This window comes from Pristis pectinata, chromosome 17 (assembly GCF_009764475.1).
Source record: "Pristis pectinata isolate sPriPec2 chromosome 17, sPriPec2.1.pri, whole genome shotgun sequence".
NCBI lineage: Eukaryota > Metazoa > Chordata > Chondrichthyes > Rhinopristiformes > Pristidae > Pristis > Pristis pectinata.
In genome coordinates, this window is record NC_067421.1 from 23,233,634 (window position 1) to 23,254,045 (window position 20,412).

General features: G+C 40.4%; 1 protein-coding gene across 1 annotated transcript in view; it reads right to left on the minus strand.

Moving 5' to 3' along the window:
- Nucleotides 1–3,630: 3,630 nt before the first annotated feature.
- hip1rb (huntingtin interacting protein 1 related b) overlaps nucleotides 3,631–20,412 on the minus strand; it is a 113,834-nt gene continuing 97,052 nt past the window's right edge. Inside the window, exons 20-32 of the mRNA XM_052032134.1 lie at nucleotides 20,120–20,206; nucleotides 16,869–16,976; nucleotides 16,417–16,553; nucleotides 15,135–15,245; nucleotides 14,282–14,340; nucleotides 14,145–14,175; nucleotides 13,745–13,807; nucleotides 13,104–13,204; nucleotides 10,540–10,645; nucleotides 9,914–10,037; nucleotides 9,745–9,806; nucleotides 4,515–4,706; nucleotides 3,631–4,269 (exon numbers count right to left, since the gene is read on the minus strand). Coding sequence (XP_051888094.1) covers nucleotides 4,219–4,269; nucleotides 4,515–4,706; nucleotides 9,745–9,806; nucleotides 9,914–10,037; nucleotides 10,540–10,645; nucleotides 13,104–13,204; nucleotides 13,745–13,807; nucleotides 14,145–14,175; nucleotides 14,282–14,340; nucleotides 15,135–15,245; nucleotides 16,417–16,553; nucleotides 16,869–16,976; nucleotides 20,120–20,206 — 1,232 coding nt within the window. The 3' untranslated portion in view covers nucleotides 3,631–4,218. The remainder of the gene's footprint in view (nucleotides 4,270–4,514; nucleotides 4,707–9,744; nucleotides 9,807–9,913; nucleotides 10,038–10,539; nucleotides 10,646–13,103; nucleotides 13,205–13,744; nucleotides 13,808–14,144; nucleotides 14,176–14,281; nucleotides 14,341–15,134; nucleotides 15,246–16,416; nucleotides 16,554–16,868; nucleotides 16,977–20,119; nucleotides 20,207–20,412) is intronic.

The window sequence follows — 20,412 nt, forward strand, 5'->3', positions numbered from 1 at the left end:
GCTTGGAACATACTAGTATTTATGGGAATTGAATTTTAAAGAGAAGTCTTTATTGAAAATTAGGAGATCCTAGACTGTTTCCTTTCAAAACCTTCACAATTGTGCAGTGAAGTGTAGAAGTAACTATTCTGATTTCAAGGTACTTATGGGGTAGTTACACAAGTCCCTAGGTAGAATGTAGCAGTAATACTAATAAATCCACTCCATTCATTGAATATATTTGCCCATCTTTTTATGTAAAAGTTAATGCCAACTATTATTTGAAGGCTTTTGCTATTATAAAACCCAATTATTTTAAGTTGTATACATTGATTATAAAGTCACTGCAGATTTTTGTTTTAAATGAAAAATTTCAAAGAACTTTGCATGTGCTGCTTCTGTGCAAAGGGGTATTGATGTCTTTAGAATCTAAAACACTTGGATTATTTTTCTTCGCTTGATCATAGTTATAAATAGGATGTTGAAATTCTCTTAACTATTGTGGTGTGGTTGACACAAGTGATCAATCACATTGGGTCACAAAAAGGCTACGACTTGCAACTTGGGTGGTGTGAAATTGCTCATAGCAAGAGGCATCAGTATTTTAATTGCAATGAGCTAAAATTTGTAAGGGATATCTTGTCTGTTAAGTTTAATGAAAACTGTAGACAAATTGTAACTTTGGTTTATATTTCATATGTATATTTTAACATTTGTGTGCTCTGCATCACTTCCCAACCAGTACCAACAACCTCCCACCAACACTGCTGGTTTGATTTCAATAAGTTTTATTTTTACACTACCAATAATGTAACAATGTGATTTGATCAGTTTGGGCTTTGGACGGTGACTGTTTGATTTTATCACTGAATGTACTGAGGTGGAGATCTTTAAAATGCTCTTTTTGGGTTGATTTTATCTATCAGAAGTTCAGTGGCCAAAATTGGAGCAAGGATATGAGGTGAGAAAACTGGTGATTGGACAATGATGTATAAGCATCAATATAGAAGCAGTGCAAGAAAAAATATGTAGGAGAGAGTGACAGGCAGAAGTTAAATGGGAGAAAACTAAGAATATAGTTTCCATAATCCATGCTATTGAGCTACTTTAGTGGTTGATATTCCAAAGAGGAAAAGAATAAATTTCATATGTTTGAATGCTAATACTCCATTTGAGATTCATATCATTGAGATAAACCTGGTGCTCCAGAATCTTCAACATTGAGGCAAAGAATGGTTGAATATGAGGGGAGCTAACTGGATTGCCTCCTGAATAGAACCAGGAGAAGGTGGCAGCACTTAACTTGTGGTTTATGCAGCTCATTACCCATTTCCACTCTTAAGTGTTGCTGTTGCAGTTGAGTTGTGCATACAAATGGAAAAAGCCTTAATCCTGTTGATCTTTCTTGTAATCCCTGTTGGAAATGTGTGAATGCAATTGATCAGGTCTTCACCCAGCAGTGGTAAGGGCAGTCAGGCCAATTATAATTCTTTCTACTTGGCAGAGATGGCAAGCTCACTGACTTTGATTTGAACATTGGACAGCACCAAATTGGATACAAGTATTACTCACTTTTCCTATTCTCTTATGGCTAATGGGTTTTAAATTATTGCATTTGTAATGCTGTTATTTGCTGTTTTATTACATTGTGTTACAAAGAGAAAGTGTAGCTTTGAATATTGTGAAGCCATTTGCACAACAGTTGACGATATCCATTATGAACCTGTTTTTCATGAGTTTGTACATGAAATTTATTATACACTGTTTGCAAGGAATATCACGAGTGAAAGTGTCCTTGCATCAGAAAAGGCATTCATTCATAACATTGCTAATAATAGAATGGTTTCAATTTTTTTGGCCTAACTTCACTGGAAAGTCATACTCAATAATCCAAGCTGATTGAATATAGATTATGTACAGATCCTGGAAGACTCCTTGTTAACAGATCTTTACTTGGGTGGGTTTAGGAGTTGCTATTGGCTCTAGTAGTTCAAGGCTAGAAAATAGTCATTTTTTATTCTGATAATTGTTTAGTAATCTGTGCTGTAAGTGCATGCAAGAACAGGATCATGCTTGACTTTGTGCATAAAGGAAAGATGGTGAGATAGGATTTAGCAAAATTTTGTTTTGTATTGGAAAAACTACTCTTGCTGTTTTTTTTGGCTAGATGACTGCCAACAGCTTTCCTAAACCATGATCATACAAAGGAGCAGGACAAGATATTTTTAAGCTCCAGGTTAAAGTACTAGTCAGAGAAACGAGCATCTAGGTTTGGAAATTCCTCTATTTTCTGAAACTGGTTATTATTTGATTAGGATTTGAATGCAGTATACATTTAAGTAAAGAATATGTATTTCACATGGTTATGTGAATCTGGTTTCAAACTTGTATTTTGCCATTGGGCAGTGACTCCTTCATGATTAACAGGGCTGTACAATCTTTTGTTTTCCTCTCAACCTTTCCTCAAAAGACATAACACAATCTATTGCAGAGGACTAAGGGAAAGTGAGCTAGGGCTCACTTAAGTACTTCACAAGAAGGCTGTCAAACAAAATTTGACAGCCAGGCCCCTCAACTTGTGATAGAAGACCAAAAGTAGTTAACAGTAGGTTTCAAGTTGATGGGTAGAGGTAGGAACCAGATCCTTGGTCCTTGGCATGACTGCCTTTTCTCCCTTTTCTATTGACAGATATTCAAGAAGCCAGAATTTGGGATGCTTGCATTATGTGGGTGGGTGGTGTGCTTTCTTCAGATGAGAAGTATGAGCATGGATGGATGGATTTGAAAATTAGTTGGATAACAAGAGCCAATATAGATGAGGCCTCATGAATATTAGTGTGAAAAACAATGCTGGAACCCCTCTGCTTGGCCAGCATCAGTGGAGAAACAGGTAACATTTCAGTTCCATAACATCAGAACTAGATAAACTTAAAAGGTATCTTTTTAAGGGGGAGTGATGGAGAGAACAAATCTGATGGGCGGAGACTCTCTCTAAATGGGCAATAGCTTTATTGTAGCAGATTTGTCTGATGCTGGTGTAAATAGTGGGATATGAGAACAGTGGAGAAGGGAAGAGAACTGGTGAAAAGTAAAGATAAGGGAACCCTATCTGTGCTCTAGGGAGAAAAAAAGTGCAGGAAATGGCTGAGAGTCCTATCAAATATAGTACAGGGGAAGCCTTCTTAAAGGAAAAATCAGTGAACAGGTTCTACAACCCTTCAGAAACTGGAAGGGGAACAATTTCATTTGAATAGTGCTTTGGTTTTTACCATTATTTTTCTGTCCACCCAAGTCTTTGCATCATACAGTGCAACTTGAGTAAAAGGAGTCAAATATTGGAATGCTGCCTCCATTGTTTATTTCTAGGTCATGTGCATTGAGTGCAAATATATAGTTCTATGGCTCATCTTCCAATTGCATGGAGGGAGAGAACTGGAGAGTTAGGATTGTTTTTGACCCACTCTGAAAATTGACCTAATACTTAAAATTATTTCACTGGCAGGAGGGAGGGCTTAAGTTTTCATACTTGAGTTTAAAGCTAAAAACTGAGACCAGTCTTAAATTTAATTGTATGGAGCAGCAATACATTCTTATGGAGACAAGATCTCCTTGACTTTTGAATCTTTGGTTACATCTGATTTACAAAAAAGATACATTTACTCAGTTTATTTCAAATTTTACATTAAAATTCATAAGTTCTCAAAATACAGCTGAAGATAACTGTTCATAGGGCAAATTTTCTATTGCTAATAAATACACCAGCTATTAAAATTTCCACATACATACAAAATACCTTAGATTTAGATTTCTTAGAAATTAATCAAGTTAAAAGTATGTACAAAGCTTTTGAAGCTACTTAATCTTTAGGTTGCTGGTGCTTTCCAGCAACTACACAAATATTCTGGCCCAGTAGCAAATGTACAGTGCACCTAACAATCTTTCTATCAAAAAACAGTAGGTCTGATTTCTTGAAGGACTGATTTTAAAGGTTAAAATGGATGGTTATTTCAACCAGTAATCTTCCATTTCATCCTGCATGACCAATTTGAAAACATGCATATTTATGTGAAATTAGCTCCTATAATTTGCTTTTCATTATTTCAATTTGTAGGGGACACAACAAAACAATATGGTAAAATGAGCAAGTTTATGGAATGTAACACTGCCATCCAATGGGCTTGAACTGTAAAGAATGCAGGGCGCCTTGTTCCCTGTTCCAATATACTGTAGCCACCTCGTTTATTGGGAGTTCCGTAAATGAGAAATGTAGGCCAGTTCGGATGCATTTAACTGCAAAACATTGAATAGTTATAGTCAGAAGTAACCCAACTTACGGTTTAAATACTGTGAGGTTGTAGTGTTTTAAAAAAAAACTAAATTTGAAAGACTTTGGAACAAAGTCTTACCAGACTCATGTACATTGTAAAGATGCCAAATTAACAACTTAATTCTCGGTCTAGATCCTTGGACTCTAGTGGTCACTCATTTTATCAATTAACAGTAGCAGTAAAAGTTGGACTTGAGATCAGACTTGCCTGAGGATCTTTTTTGGGTGGGATGGTTGGCTTTTGAGAAAGTGGTGGCTTCTTTGAAATTTCAGGTTTTGAAGGTAGCTTCTCATCCTCTAATATTTCATGTGGTCCTCCCAGCTCGTAATGTTTCTTCCTGAGATCACCAAGCTTCATTCGCTCCTGCTCCAGTTTATTTTCCAACTCCAGTACTTTCACCTAAACAAAGCAGTTGGTATACAAGAAATAAAGGTAGGCCATCTGGCTCCCTACTCCATCACCAACCCCATAGCTCTTGCTGCCCTTAAATTTTTGGGTAATATGTAATGTAACAAAGGGATTGAGCCTCCACAGTTCTCTTGAGTAGAAGGTTTCATAGATTCACCACTGTGTGTATACCTTAAGACTGACTTTTCCAGCGACGAGAGCGGAGAGTGCCGGAAAATAACGAGCGAGGTTTTTTTTTTCTCTTTCTAGCGTTGGGGACAGTGGCGAGTGACTGCGCAGGCGCGTGACGTCACCCGGAAGCGTGCGGGCGATTTAAAAGTCGGAGGTTCGCCTTCAGTTTTCTTTCCAGCGACGAGAGAGCGGAGAGTGCCGGAAAATAATGAGCGAGGTTTTTTTTCTCTTTCTAGCGTTCGGGACAGCGGCGAGTGACTGCGCAGGCGCGTGACGTCACCCGGAAGCGCGCGGGCGATTTAAAAAGCAGACGAGCATATCTAGCGGGCAGCGTCGGAGCGGGCAGCTGAGTGAGAGGGAGTAGAGTGGGTTCGGCTTTGGCTCAACGGGCTTCGGCGAGAGCGGGAAAGAGGCGAGATTATAGAGAGGGGGTAAGTTATTAGTTTAGTTGTTGAGCTCAGTGATATTCAGCAGTATGCATCTGGGATTAGTGTTGTGTTTGGAGTGTCAGATGTGGGGCCCCTGGGAGACGACCAGACTCCCTGATAACTACATCTGCGCAAAGTGCACCGAGATGCGGCTCCTCAAGGAACGGATTGAGAGTCTGGAGCAGCAGCTGGATGACCTTCGGTTGGTTAGGGAGAGTGAGCAGGAGATAGACAGGAGTTATAAAGAATATGTAGACAGCACCTCAGTGGCGGTCCCCCTCAAAAACCGATATCTCATTTTAAATTCGGTTGCAGAGGATGACTTCATAGAGGAAGACCTCAGCAGCCAGGACCTTGGCACCGTGTCTGGTACTGTGGTCCAGCAGAGGAAGAGACATGCAGTGGTTACTGGGGATTCGATAGTAAGGGGTACGGATAGCAGATTCTGCGATAGCGATAATGAGTCTCGGATGGTGTGTTGCCTCCCTGGTGCCAGGGTACGGGATATCACAGACCGTGTCGAGAATATTCTGAGAGGGGAGGGTGAGCAGCCAGAAATCTTGGTACATGTAGGTACCAATGATGTAGGTAGAAAAAGAGAAGAGGTCCTGAAGGAGGAATACAAGGCATTAGGGAGAAGGTTGAAAAGTAGGACCTCAAGGGTAGTAATCTCAGGACTACTACCCATGCCGCGTGTCAATGACAGGAAGAATAGAAAGCTCTGGCAGTTAAATGCGTGGCTGAGTGACTGGTGCAAGGGGCAGGGCTTCAGATTCTTGGATACCTGGGACCTTTTTTGGGGGAGGCAAGACCTATTTGCTAAGGATGGGTTGCACCTAAACTCCAAAGGGTCCAATATCCTGGCGGGAATGTTTAGTTGTAGGGGAGGGTTTAAACTGATCTGGTAGGGGGATGGTAACCAGGATGCTAGGTTACAAGATGCTAAGGTGAGGGAGAAAGTGTATAGAAACGAATCCATTGAGGATGGCAAGAATGACAGGCAGGTGATAAGTCAGGATAATTTACTGAATAATAGAAGTACAACAAATCAGGATGTTAGGATCGGGGATGAGGATGTTAGGATACTGAATGTTTGGATAGGGGATGAGGTCTACACGAACATGTCTAAGATAGTAGGTAGCGAAGATAGTAAGAAGGATGGACAGGTAGAAAGTCAGGATAATCTGCTGAACAACAGAAGTACAATAAAATCAATAGCAGATACCAGTCTAAACGTACTATATTTAAATGCATGTAGCATCAGGAATAAAGTAGATGGCCTAGTGGCACAACTACAGGTTAATAAATATGACATCGTTGCAATCACTGAGTCATGGCTTCATGATGGATGTGATTGGGAACTGAATGTCAAGGGGTATACAGTGTATAGGAAGGATAGGCGGGTAGGCAGAGGGGGAGGTGTGGCCATGATGGTTAGTAGCGATATAAAATCAATAGAAAGGAAGGACATTGGGTCAGAGGAGGTGGAATCCTTATGGGTGGAGCTAAGAAATAGCAAGGGTAAAAGGACAATAGTAGCAGTCATATATAGGCCCCTGAACAGCAGTCAGGAAGTGGACCATAAGTTGCAGATTGAGATAGAAAAAGCGTGCCAGAGTGACAATGTGAAGATAATTATGGGGGATTTTAACATGAAGGTGGACTGGGAAATCCAGCAAGGCGGTAGTACTCAGGAGAGTCAGTTTGTGGAATGTCTAAGGGATGTTTTTCTGGAGCAACTTATTGAGGAGCCCACCAGGGGATCGGCTGTTTTGGATTGGGTTCTGTGTAGTGAACCCGAGGTGATTAGGGAACTAAAGGTAAAGGAACCACTGGGAACAAGTGATCACAATATGATTGAGTTTAGTTTCAAGTTTGAGAAGGAGAAGCTGATAACTGGTGTATCGATATTTCAGTGGAATAAGGGAAATTACAAAGGTATGAGAGAAGAGTTGGCCCAAATTGATTGGAGGAGTAAGTTAGCTGGAGGGACAGCAGAGGAGAAATGGAAGAAATTTCTACAGGAAATAAGGACAATGCAGGACAGATATATTCCAAGAAAAAAGGTTTTGAATGGAAAAAAGGCACAGATGTGGATAACGAGGGAGGTGAAGGATAAAATAAAAGCAAAAGGGGCGGCGTACAAAGTAGCAAAAATTAGTGGGAAAACAGAAGATTGGAAAGTTTTTAAAAATCTGCAGAGAGAAACTAAGAAGGTCATTAGGAAAGCAAAGATGAGTTACGAAAGGAAGCTGGTAGACAACATTCGGAAGGATTCTAAGAGTTTTTTTAAATACATAAGGAATAAAAGAGACACGGGTTGACATAGGACCAATTGATAATGGTGCAGGAGGTATTATAATGGACGATAGTGAGATGGCAAGGGAATTGAATGAATATTTTGCATCGGTCTTCACCGTGGAGGACATAAGCAATGTGCCCGTTAGTCAGGAGTCTCATGAATTGGAACTGAGTTCAGTTGAGATTAATAGGGAGAAGGTGCTAGGAAAACTAAAGGGGCTTAAGACTGATAAGTCTCCCGGACCAGATGAGGTGCATCCCCGGGTTCTGAAGGAGGTGGCTGTAGAGATAGCGGAGGCATTGGCGATTATTTTTCAGGAATCAATAGATTCTGGCATGGTTCCGGAGGACTGGAGGGTAGCGAATGTAGTTCCGTTGTATAAGAAAGGTGGGAGGCAGCACAAAGGCAATTACAGACCTATTAGTCTGACGTCAGTGGTGGGAAAATTATTGGAATCTATCCTCAAGGAGGAGGTTACCGAATACCTAGAGGCGCAAGGCAAGGTTGGACCTAGTCAACATGGTTTTGTGAAGGGGAGGTCCTGTCTGACCAACCTATTGGAGTTTTTTGAAGAAATCACAGGTAGGGTGGATAAGGGAGAGGCGGTAGACGTTGTGTATTTTGACTTTCAAAAGGCCTTCGATAAGGTGCCTCACAAGAGACTGATTAATAAGATGAGAGGTCATGGAATTATGGGTAGGGTAGCAAAATGTGTGGAGCATTGGCTGGTTGGCAGGAAGCAAAGGGTGGAAATAAAAGGATCTCGTTCTGGTTGGTTACCGGTTACTAGTGGTGTGCCGCAGGGCTCGGTGTTGGGGCCGCTCCTTTTTACCTTGTACATCAATGATTTGGATGATGGAATAAATGGTTGTGTGGCTAAGTTTGCGGATGACACCAAGATAAGTGGAGGAGTAGGGAGCATAGAGGAAATAGAAAGGATGCAGAGGGACCTAGACAGTTTAGGAGAATGGGCAAGGAAATGGCAGATGAGATTCAATGTTGAGAAATGTGCAGTTGTACACTTTGGAAGCAGAAATAAGCGGGTAGATTATTATCTAGAAGGAGAGAAGATTGATAGTACGGTAGTACAAAGGGACTTGGGGGTACTCGTACAAGATACCTTAAAAGTTAACCACCAGGTTGGATCGGTGGTTAAGAAAGCGAATGCTATGTTGGCATTCATCTCGAGAGGTATAGTGTATAAAAGTAAGGAAGTGTTGATGAGGCTCTACGGGGCACTAGTGAGGCCTCATTTGGAATACTGTGTGCAGTTTTGGGCCCCACATCTTAGGAAGGATGTGCTGACGTTGGAGAGGGTTCAGAGGAGATTTACGAGAATGATTCCGGGAATGAAAGGGCTTATATATGATGAGCGTTTGTCGGCTCTTGGACTGTACTCACTGGAGTACAGAAGAATGAGAGGGGACCTCGTAGCGACATTTAAAATGTTGACAGGTAAGGATAGAGTAGATGTGGCTAGGCTGTTTCCCTTGGTGGGCGAGTCCAGTACCAGAGGGTACAGTTTCAAGACAGATGAGGAGAAATTTCTTTACCCAGAGGGTGGTGAAATTGTGGAACTCCTTGCCACGCACAGCAGTGGAGGCCAGATCAGTGGGGGTGTTCAAGGAGGAGATAGACAGATATCTAAATAGTCAGGGTATCAAGGGATATGGGGATAAGGCTGGAAAATGGGATTAGAATAGTTTTTTTTCCCCACCCCATTTCTTTTTCCCTTTTCCTTGGAGCAGACTCGATGGGCCGAATGGCCTGCTTCTGCTCCCTTGTCTTGTGATCTTGTGACTCCTACTTTCAGGCATTCAAGCCATGAGAATCATCATCCCACATCTACCTTGTAAGAATTTCATACATTTCAATGAGATCACCTCTTAACTTGTATTAGACTATTTGTCTCTCCTTGGAAATCTGCTCCATCCTTGGGAGCAAGCTGGTGACTGTGTTGCACTATAGCACATGCATATTCTTATCTAGGTAGGGAGCCCCTTAGAATCGAGCACAAGTGAGTTTACTGTAACAATGACAAATTCAATATTCCATTAGTGCTGTCCCTCAAATGGCATAACATGACTAAGTTGCTGTAGCTGGTGACTGACTAAAAGTAGTAACTTACCTGTGTTTCAATCTCCTGCTTTTTAAGTTTAATCCTTGACATTCCAGAAAAATCCATAGTATCTGGAAAAGATATTTAAACAGTAATGTCAATGCCCCAATATAAATGAACACAATGTCAAATATCAAACTGCTGGTAAAACCCAATTAACTTAGTGGGGTCTGTTTACCTTTATCTTCAATCTGTTCCTGTCCTGATTTTGTTGATGCCACTACATTGGCAGCCATTTCATTCACGTGCCTGGAGGCTTGTTGCAGTCGGGACAGGTTTCTGCTGCTCCGGTCTGCTTTCACCTAAATTACATCAACAATGGAGGACAAGTTTGTGATTTGAGCAGGTAAATTGCATTGATGTTGCCTGCCTCTTATCTATTTTAAAATAATAGATGAGAAATGGGAAAGGTAGAGATTAGGGTGCAGCAACAGTTTGGAGAGGCAGGTGGCAAAAGAGGCCCCATCAACAATGGACTGGGTGCAGGAATGAAGCAGTTGTATTGTCAGGAGAGTGAAAGGCATGTGCTGGGTTAGAGGGCTCAATGGAAGAATTGTAAACAATGTGAAATCAACCTCTGTAGGATGCATAGTCACTATCTGTGTCTGCTCCATCACTGGTGGCTGTATCTCAGATGTTCCCTTCAAGTTATTTTGTTTTCTATTAGCAAACTAATCCCAGTAAATGAAACCCTGACAATTGGTAATATCCCTATTTCAGTTGTACTAAATTCTCCATCTGCTTCCTCTTCCCTTATTTTCTTTCTCCTGCACAATTAAGACCTGATGTTATTAGTCTCCTCACCTTTGATGCAGCTACAAGCTGTGCTGTGCTGGCTGCAACCTCGTGTGAGCAAACAATCAATTCTTCATACTTCCCGGTCTTGAGGACGACTTTATCAGCTGAATCTCTGGATTCCAAAAAACAAGCAAAAGCATTCCTTTAGATCATTTCATCTTGATGCATGGGGCCAGCACTGTTTACCCTAAGACCTGATTACTGAAGGTATGAAATAAAACCCCCAGAAGTTCACAGCAGGGCCATCAGCTGCTACGCTGAGAAATGATGGTTAAATGCTTTGGAAGAGTGAAGTTTTTTGTCATCCAGTTGCAGTTTTATCAAGTACCTAATCTACAAAATGATAACTTTGTTTCTTTTTATAGGCTTTCACACAGGGATTTGATGATGCTGCACCCAAAATTGTATGCTATTTTGGTCTCCTTACCAGTGAGGGAGTGCAGAGAAGATTCAGCAGACTGGTGGGTTTACAGCATGTGATTGAATAGGCTAGGCTTGTATGTAGGGAGGTTAGAAGAATGAAAGGTGATCTTCCTGAAGTGTACAAAATTCAAAGGGCTCCACAGATTGGATGTGGAAGGATGTTTCTCTAAGATGAGCAATTTAGGACCAGGGGTCACTGTCTCAGAATAAATGGGCAGCTTATTTGTCACAGATGAAATTTCTTTACTCGTCTTTAGAATTTACTACCCTGGAGGGCTGTAGGGGTCAAGTCACAGAATTCATTAATATTTCTTGATATTGAGGTCTATGGAGATGGTGTGGTAGATCAACCATGACCTAGAGTACAGTGGAGCTGACCAAGGACAAGATGGTCTACTGCTCCTAACATTTTGTGCTCTAATTCAGCAGGGAAACCACTAACCAAGCAGCAAAATAGAAGTTTGAGGAAAGCATCTGCTTCCAGAGTTATTGCTGGTCAATGAAAAATAGGTAGGTAAGAAGAATAAAAACTGATCTGAAAAAATGAACTCAGTTCCCAGTGGGTTGGACTAGAATGCTTATTGAAGCTTTGGCAAAAGCCCAAAGGAAGGCATGAAGGAACAGTGTGTATACTTCTGTGAATTTGATCATGGTTTCTATGGTAGGAAGTGGGCTAGATGGGTGTAGATTAGTTACTTAATTAAATAGCCTGGTTTCCCCTGGATGTCTCTTCCCAGAGAAGAGTGGGCCTATGGAAAAGCTAAACATTAAATCATGGAATTTCCTCCAAGAGCTGGACCTCCAAAAGAACTGATCACACAAGATGTTGCCCTGTATAAATCACCACCTCTACAATCCCCTGCAGCAACTTTGATCATCTGAGCAGAAGGAAAGTTCATAGGTTCCTTGCTCCCTGACAGCTCAATCTCAACTCACTTGAGCCTTGGGCTTTATTGCAACAGCACAATATCTCTGCGTTTAAAAATTATTTGGGGGTTTTGGGAGGAGGGGGGAAAGAAAAGTGACCTAAACTTATACAAGCATGATTTCTTCAAGCTACACTTCAAAGGCCACCTCTTATAGAAAGTGGGCACAAGTGTTTCCATAGGTTCCAGGGCATCTAACATCAATGAAAATAACCTGAATGGTGGGTAAGATGGTCAGTAATTCTCATGTGCCACCTAGTGGGTAGTTATAGAACAGCAGGGTGTTCCTTGAATGAAAGGTGAGATATACCTACACTTACAGTACATTGTCGTAATAAGTAGCCCTCAACATTAACAGCAGTGAACACACACTTAATGCTGCATAGTTTTAAATGTAACAATGGTACCAGGGACAGAATACTTCTCCCTAAACAATTCTGATCATGCTGGAAGCCTGTGGCCGAAGTAGTTGGTAATACTAAGGTAGCCACAAAGTGCATCATTGTAAACACTAATTTCTTTATACAGCAAGTTTAAGAGTTGACCTTTTGTTGTTAGGTAAAATTCTTATTTTGGGCTAGAAACTAAATATTAAAGGACTAAAGAGTTGAAGCATGTGTCTAGATTCACTCAGAGGAACCTTGAGTAAAAACCATTGCATTTCTCTATAATGGGAAATTTTGTGCAATAGAATTTTACAGCCACCATTTCTCAAAATGACAGAACTTAAGTTCACCTCTTTTTATAAGAGGACTGAAGGAATGAAATGCAATTCCAGACTTTGTGAAGCCTGATGGAAATACAAACCGGGCAAGGAAAGTGAACCAGAATTACAGCCTGGTTAGAGGATAATCACAAACACAGACAGTTATCAGCCTACATGTATTCTAGTTATGTATCAGGGAGCAGGCATCTGCTTCAAAAGCAATTCCAAGTATTGCCATAAAACAGGGAGCAGAAGTTTTGCTTGGTGCCTGAGTTGTAGAGAGGCTGAACAAATCTCTCCATCAGTCTAAAATCATCATCATCAGGTCACTATTCTGTGGCAACACTTGTTTCTTGCTGCATTAAATCTAGTTATTTCCTAACACATTTTCCATTGCAATACTATCTTCACTATTAGAGGTAGGTATTTTCTCCATTTCTAGTAATATAGGGACTAAACTCCCCTTTTATTGTACACAAAGAGCAAGAAAGAATTACTGCCCAGTTAGTACTTACACCAACTGTGTGGCACCCCATCCCACAGCTTTGGAGGCAGAGATTAGGCCTTCCGTCCAGCGGGAATTCTTTGCATAGAATTCTTTTGGAGATGCTGCTCCCTGTAAATGACAATTACTTGATCATTAACCAAATTCACAAAACATCTTTCATGCATGTCCACAGATGCAGCTGGCTTTATACAATATTAAAACTGTCAGAGGAGTTTGCCTATTTTTCCTGAATTAGCTTCAGATTATTTTGCACTCTAATCTCTCCAAAGCAACAGGTGCCAGGAGCGTGTGTTCATCCTCATGGGCCTGTGTCTGGGTGGGGAAGGCCCAATGGAGTCTGTAGATGCTGGAATCTGGAACAACACACGAGATACTAGAGAGGAACTCGGTCAGGCAGCATCTACGGAGGGAAACAGGCAGTTGACATTTAGGGTCAAGACCCTTCATTCTGGGTGCCTATATTAAGTTTTGCCTAAAAAATTGCAGGCAGGAACCAATAGATCGTAATTTAAAAAAAGCAGGAAGTAGTTGAACATCCACTGTCAATTTAACAGTGACTCACCCATTTCAGAGTGATCAAGCCTAATATAGCTGAAGGGGTAATGTGATACTTGTCTTTCCTTCTATTGGATCACTAAGTATGCTTACCCTTCCACTTTCCACAATCTCCTTCTGCAAGCTTGTTGAGGCCATCACCAATTGCCTTATTGCCTGAAATGAGGGAAAATCCAAGTTTAAAAGTCAGTAACATACACATATTCTGATGAGAAACTCTAGATTAAAAGGCAGCAAGTTTGACAAAACCTCAAACCCTCTGCTGCAGCAGAACATCTGTTTAAATGAAACATCTCCTCCTCAACGCATCTTCAGAAGCAACCATTTTGACATGGCTCTACACCAGAATGTACTGAACTCTCTTTCTTTTTACATGCAGTAATTACAAGGTGTTAAAGCAAAGAATTTGTTCAGTGAAACACTGTCAAAACTATCACTACCATAGGATTTACCATCTGATAACCGCCTGAAAACCACAGTGCATGGTTCTTACCTTCATAAGACTGGTGCAAGAGTTTAAAATTCTGCAACAAAGATAATGTGAAAACCTCAGTGTACAGTGGCAAAAATAAATATCAAAGCAGTTTTTTAAAATAAACTGGGTTCTGTGCATGATAGGAGTTCACAAACCTTTCATTAACTTCAAGTTTAATCCCAGAGCTTCCTTGTCGGGCTTGCTTCATCATTTCCTGCAATTTAAAACAATAGTGAAGGCTTTCAGCTCTTTGCCTGCAATTGAGAATGTACTGGACAGCGCCACACTCCAGAAGTCAATACAAACTAAGATTTTCCAACACAATGTGGGCTAACACTTCCCTGCTGGTATGTTTTAAACCATCAAGAACGCCAAGCATATTTGCCATGAAATAGAATAAACTAAGATCTCCATCTGAATTTTGTTAGTTTTAGATATAATCAGGCATATTTTAAAAACACCTTTAACACAAAAAACCTGCATTTTAACTGACCATTTCAGAACTCACTACATTCATGTGCCACCATCAGTTTATACTAATATTCACCATGAGTAATGTATCACATGATCAACTAGCTCTCAACAAGTAAAATATAGCAAAGCTCCCCTCACATAATAACTACTTAAGAACAAAGCTATTAAGTACAGTGTTCAATTGCTTTTGATCATTAAGATGGGTTTATCAAGCTTGACTGAAGTGCAGAGGAATTTAGTAATTGATATCACCAAGGTATTCATTGTTTCAGGATGTTCAGAGAAATTACTTGCTCTCTCTGCCCGGGATTAGACCAAGGTGGAAGAAAACTACAGGAAACTGCCCAGAAATGTGTAAAGACATTTCAAGAGTTATTATTCTGCAATAAAACTGATTACATTAGTCATCTGATAATTTATATTCTTAATATCAGAAAAGGTAAATCATTTTAGGCATTACAATTTTGCATGAAATCAGGGAAACTTTTGATAACCATGATTATCTGCTTGCTATGAAGGTAGATTCTATCCAACCTCAATCCTCTTTACTGCATCTTCAATGGCTGCAGATGTTGCTGCCATCTCTTTATCCACCATGTCACCAAGCTCCTCCTGTCTGACATCAATGCTTTTGGGCCTCAATTCCTGAGGGGAAAAAAAATTAAGAACCTCTATTCCAGTTATTTTTTTTTAAAAAACATTGAAAATATCTACTGAAGATTGCTTGGAATATAAATCCTTAATACAATATGAATTTGTTTTCTCGTAAGAGTTACTATTCTGCAATAAAAATGATTACATTTATATGAATATTGCTGCTTTATCCAAGAGGATGCATGTCAAAATCATTGACATGCATCCTCTTGAATAAAACAGTAATACTTCCAGGGGTCTCAGGGTTCAGTTACCAAGGCATTTTCAGACTGTTGTAACCTAGGTCTCATTCTAGGAAAGTGCTGTCATGACACGGAGTCAGAGTCAGATTCTGATCGGATTCAAACACTGCAGTACAAGGAGTTTTCCCCAGATTTATGTGGAAGTTCCACAGTCTAAACTGTGACGGGATGCAGTGACAAATCAGGTTTAAAAAGAACAGAAGCAGTTTACTGGGGATTTAGCGTAAATTTCAAGAAGAAATCTTAATTTCTTCGCAAGGTAAAGATCCAGTGGCCATTGAAGTTGTTACGTTGCAAACTAAGAGAATCCATTTTTCAGAATGCAAAAGCTTCCAACTGGTCCACAGTCATTTCTTTGGTAGTGTTGCATGTCTGTGTGTGTGTGTGACTGAGAACAAGGTGTAAAGGATTACGGAACTATTGAGGGCAGATGAAGTTAAACTACAGATCAATCAAGATGCAATTAAATGAGGCATTAGTCTTGGGGTTGCTCCTAGTGCTAGCTTCCTTATGGGCATCCCTGACCATTGGAATGGTCACAGAACCAGACTACCTGCTGCCATCTGCACTGCAATTACAGGTTTCACAGCAATAGCCTAAAAACCCAGTACTGCCCGTTCGTGGGGTCAGAGAGATCCACCTCCAGAATGTTAAAAATGGAACTCCTTGATACATGTCAATGATTTCCCATTTAAAGCAGAGTTAACAACTTCATAGCAACTGAATCTCCACCTTGCAAAGAAATTAATATTCCTCTTGAAGTTTATGCTAAATCCCAAATGCAGTGAATTGAATTTTGCAGCTTTTCATGTGGAAAGTTATCAGATCCTTCTTGGAAGTTCACATACATGCCAACTTGGGCTTTCCCAAGGTCACTTAAGAATATGACCTCTCAGCTGAAAGTCCTGGATTGATCATACCTTGCCAAGATCAAGAATGCTCTGAATCACATTCCTCACATCAACAGGGTCTGCACGGGCAACTGATTGCTTATCCTTCAATTCACCCAAATAGCGTAGGCTCTCCTTCCCACACTCTCTGCAGCTGTCTGTCAGTCCTGTGGGGATGGAAGAAAATAAAACTTATTTTTATAAAATAATTTTCACATTGTTTTCAACAGGCTTCAATGTTCCCCAAGGAACGCTATTTGTGGTGATTACTTTAGGACAATTTTTCCCCACAGTGATTGCATTCTGTATGCTTTGGGTCTAGGGAGCTGATGCCTAACTATTGGATCAGTGCTAACTTCAGCAACACTCAAGATGCTGGAAGAACTCAGCAGGTCAGGCAGCATCTGTGAAGAGAAATGGACAGTTGACATTTCGGATTAAGACCCTTCATCTGGAAGACTCCACATGCACTCAATACTCACTGTCAGCGTGATCAGTGGGCGCCAGGTGTGAAGTGGCACTGCCATTTACTATGGTGTCAGCAGCCAAATGTGCGAATCTGGTCAATGCCTGCAAGAGGCTGCTGGCATCTGTGGGAACCAATGGAAAATAAGAGTAGCAAATAGAAGGGGATAATTCAGTGAACACTCATTGTACAGAGAATCAGCAGATCAAGGGAGAAATACACACTTCATAAAATGATTTTCACAATGCTTTCAAAAGGCTTCAACGTATTGAAAATTTGAGGTGACTCTCCTCAACACCTACAACTTGGTCTTTAATGATTATTTTTCTTAAACCCAATTAAGGTATTTTTGATATTAATACAAGTCAGGTCTTAATAAGCTCAGGCTCCTAAATCACCAAGTTTGGCGCCAAGGCATTCTAATCACGATTTTTGAGCTAACTGATTTGAACGTACGAACGAGGAGCAGAGGAGGCCACTCAGCCCCACAATTCCCTTAAGATCATGTTCAACTTTGTATTGCCTTTTACCACCTTGCCTATCACATCGCTACCTACTCTACCCACCACTGCCTTAAAAGTGTTCAAAAACTCTGCTTCCACTGTCCTCTGAGGAAGTTTCCCAAAGACTTATGACCTTCAAGAAAAAATTGCGTCTCATCTGTGTCTTAAGGAGTTGCCCACTTGTTTCTGAATGGAGACTCCTAATTCTAGATTCTCCTACAAAAGGAATCATCGTCTGCACAGCCAACCTCAGATTCCTATATTTCAGTCATCTCGTACTCCTAAGCTTGTCCAACCTTCTCTCACAAGACAACCTGCCCATTTCAGGTATTAGTCTAATAATCCTTTCCTGAACTGATCCACTGCATTAACACTCTTCCATAAATAATTTTGCAGTACTCCAGATGTGGTCTTGACAATCCCCTGTATAAATGAAGCATAAACTCCACTTGTATTCAATTCACTTGGCGATGATAGCCTTTTGTTAGCCTTCCTAATTACTTGTAGTTACCTGCATTTGCAAATTGTGCACTGGGGCACTCCGATCTCTCTGCATCTCAAACTTTTGCAAACTCATCATTTCAACAACACACTTCTTATTTTTCCTGCCAAAATTCACATTTTTCCACATGAAGTTCCATTTGACTGCTCTTTGCCTATCAATATTCTTTTGTAGTTTCTTATGTCATCTTCACAACTTACTCTGCTATCTTTCATCATCTGAAAATGTAGCAATTGTAGCTCTGGTGCCATTCCTACAAGGATTGAGGCCCCAGCACAGATCCATGACATTCTTTATATCTTGCCACCAGAAAAAGACCCAGTTATCCCATGTTAGCCAGCCAACGTCAGATCCATGGCAATGTGTTAACTCCCACACTTTCAGCTCTTATTCACTGCAATAACCTTTGACGCAGTACCTAAACAAAAGCCTTTTGCAAATCTAATCATGGTACATCGCAGGTTTCTCTTTATCTACAGCAAGTTACTTTATCATGCTGACCAATTTATTAGAGTTTGATTTCCTTTCCACAAAAACATTTTGACTTTGCCCATTTACCTTAAAGTTTTCTAAGTGCCCTGCCACAATGTCTTTAATAACAGCTTCTAATATCTTCCTTATAAATGATGTTAAGCTAACTGGTCTACAGGTTCTTTCTGTCTTCCTGGGACTCTTTTTGAATACAGGAGATAACATTTGCTATTTTTTTTCCAATCTAATGGAATCTTCCTCAAATCTACAGAATTCTGAAAAATTAAACTCAACATATCAACTATCTCACTGGTCACTTTCTCCCAGATCCAGGGTTGAACTCCATCAGGACAGGAACTTGTAAGTTCCAACCATTTGCTTAGTACTACTGCCCGGCAGTAGCAATTTTCTGAAATTCCTCCACCCTTCCCCACCCTCTTGTAATTCCAGACTGTTTCTGGGATGTTACTTGTCTCCTTCATAGTGCAGACTGAACAAAACATCTGTTTAATTCAACTGCCATCTCCATGTTTTCCATTATTAATTCTCAGAATCATTTTCTACAACACCAATGGTCACTTTAAATTCTTTTCTACAGATATTTTATCTTTCTGGCTGGTTAATTTTGTCCTCTAATTTTTCCTTCTTTATTAATCTTTTAATCATTCTTTGATGTATTTTCTTGCATTCTATTTAATGTTTTGACCTGTGATCTGTCTTTGCACAAATATACTGTATGTTTTTCTTTAAGTTTGATCCTATCTTTAACTTTTTTATTTAACCACAGATGGTGGGTCCAATATTCTTTCTTGTTGGAATGTCTCTACTCTGTACATTCTGAAAGAGCCCCTTAGCTGTGTCCTTAGCTAGCTCTGATTTCGTGCCCTTGTTGTTTCTCTTATATAAAGTTTAAAAAGCTGGGCTGCGACCTATTTTTCTCTCCCTCATGATATCATAGCATTATTGTTGCAAACTTTTATTGAAGTAATGAATTAACCCCATACCTTTGCACAGTACAATGTCTAGTACATCTTGCTCCCTGGTTATCTCCAGAGTGTGCTGTTCTAGGAAATTATCCCAAAGCCACCATGAACTCCTCACCTTGGCTATTTTACCCATCTGACTTTTCCAGTCTACAGATTAAAATCCTCCAACTGTTACCATACCTTCCAGGCAAGCTCCCATTATTTCTTCCTTTACACCCTGTCCTACCATGTGGTTACTGTCAGGTGCCTTGTACAACACATTCATAAGCAACTTCTTGCCTTTATTATTTCACATCTGCACCCTGTTTCTACATCATGGTGAACTGTGGGACCCTTACTTACAACAGGTCCCAGTAACCATGGAGAAAGGTTATTGGACCCAAGTCCAATAACCCTTTGCTACAATATGCACATTCATCATCTGAAGACCATATTAAGCTTGGCCATGACATTCTCAGTGTTCGTAGTTACGCAACCTGTAACCTGATGTGACGACTTGAGTAAGAAACCATTGCAGGATAAGCATCTTCTGAATCTTCACATAGCAAAATGCAATGGGGTAGGATAGTGTGTAATCTCTACCAAGCTTTCATACTGTTTTGTTTAAGGTCAAGCAGACAGAATAGTAACAGTGAGCACCTCGAAACGGGGATGTATCCAGACTCTCAGCTAATCGGAAAATCCCAGAAAAGTGAAGGAAGAAACTACGAGAAAGTACTTCACCGTTACAGCAAACGTAAATTTGGCTTCTGGAATCCTCGCTTGCAAAACTGTCTGTACAGAATTGAGACAGAGGTGACTGTACCTGCCATGTTCTTTAGGTACTGAGAGTGTCCTTGTTGCATCAAGTTCACCGATTCCAAGGCTGCCTCTGCCCTGTTGATTAGGTAATCTACAAGAGATGGAAAGGTCAGTTCTTCCTTTTAATTGGTGCAATGCAAACAAGACGCATCCTGGGGCTTTCCCACCATTATTCAATAAGCCTACACAAAGCTGTCACAAGGTCTTGCAGGGCACTCAAATGCAGGTTTAAAGCTCTATTTTACAACTGTTCTCCCTCCCCCAGTTGATCATAAACTCAGTGAACAAACATTGCCA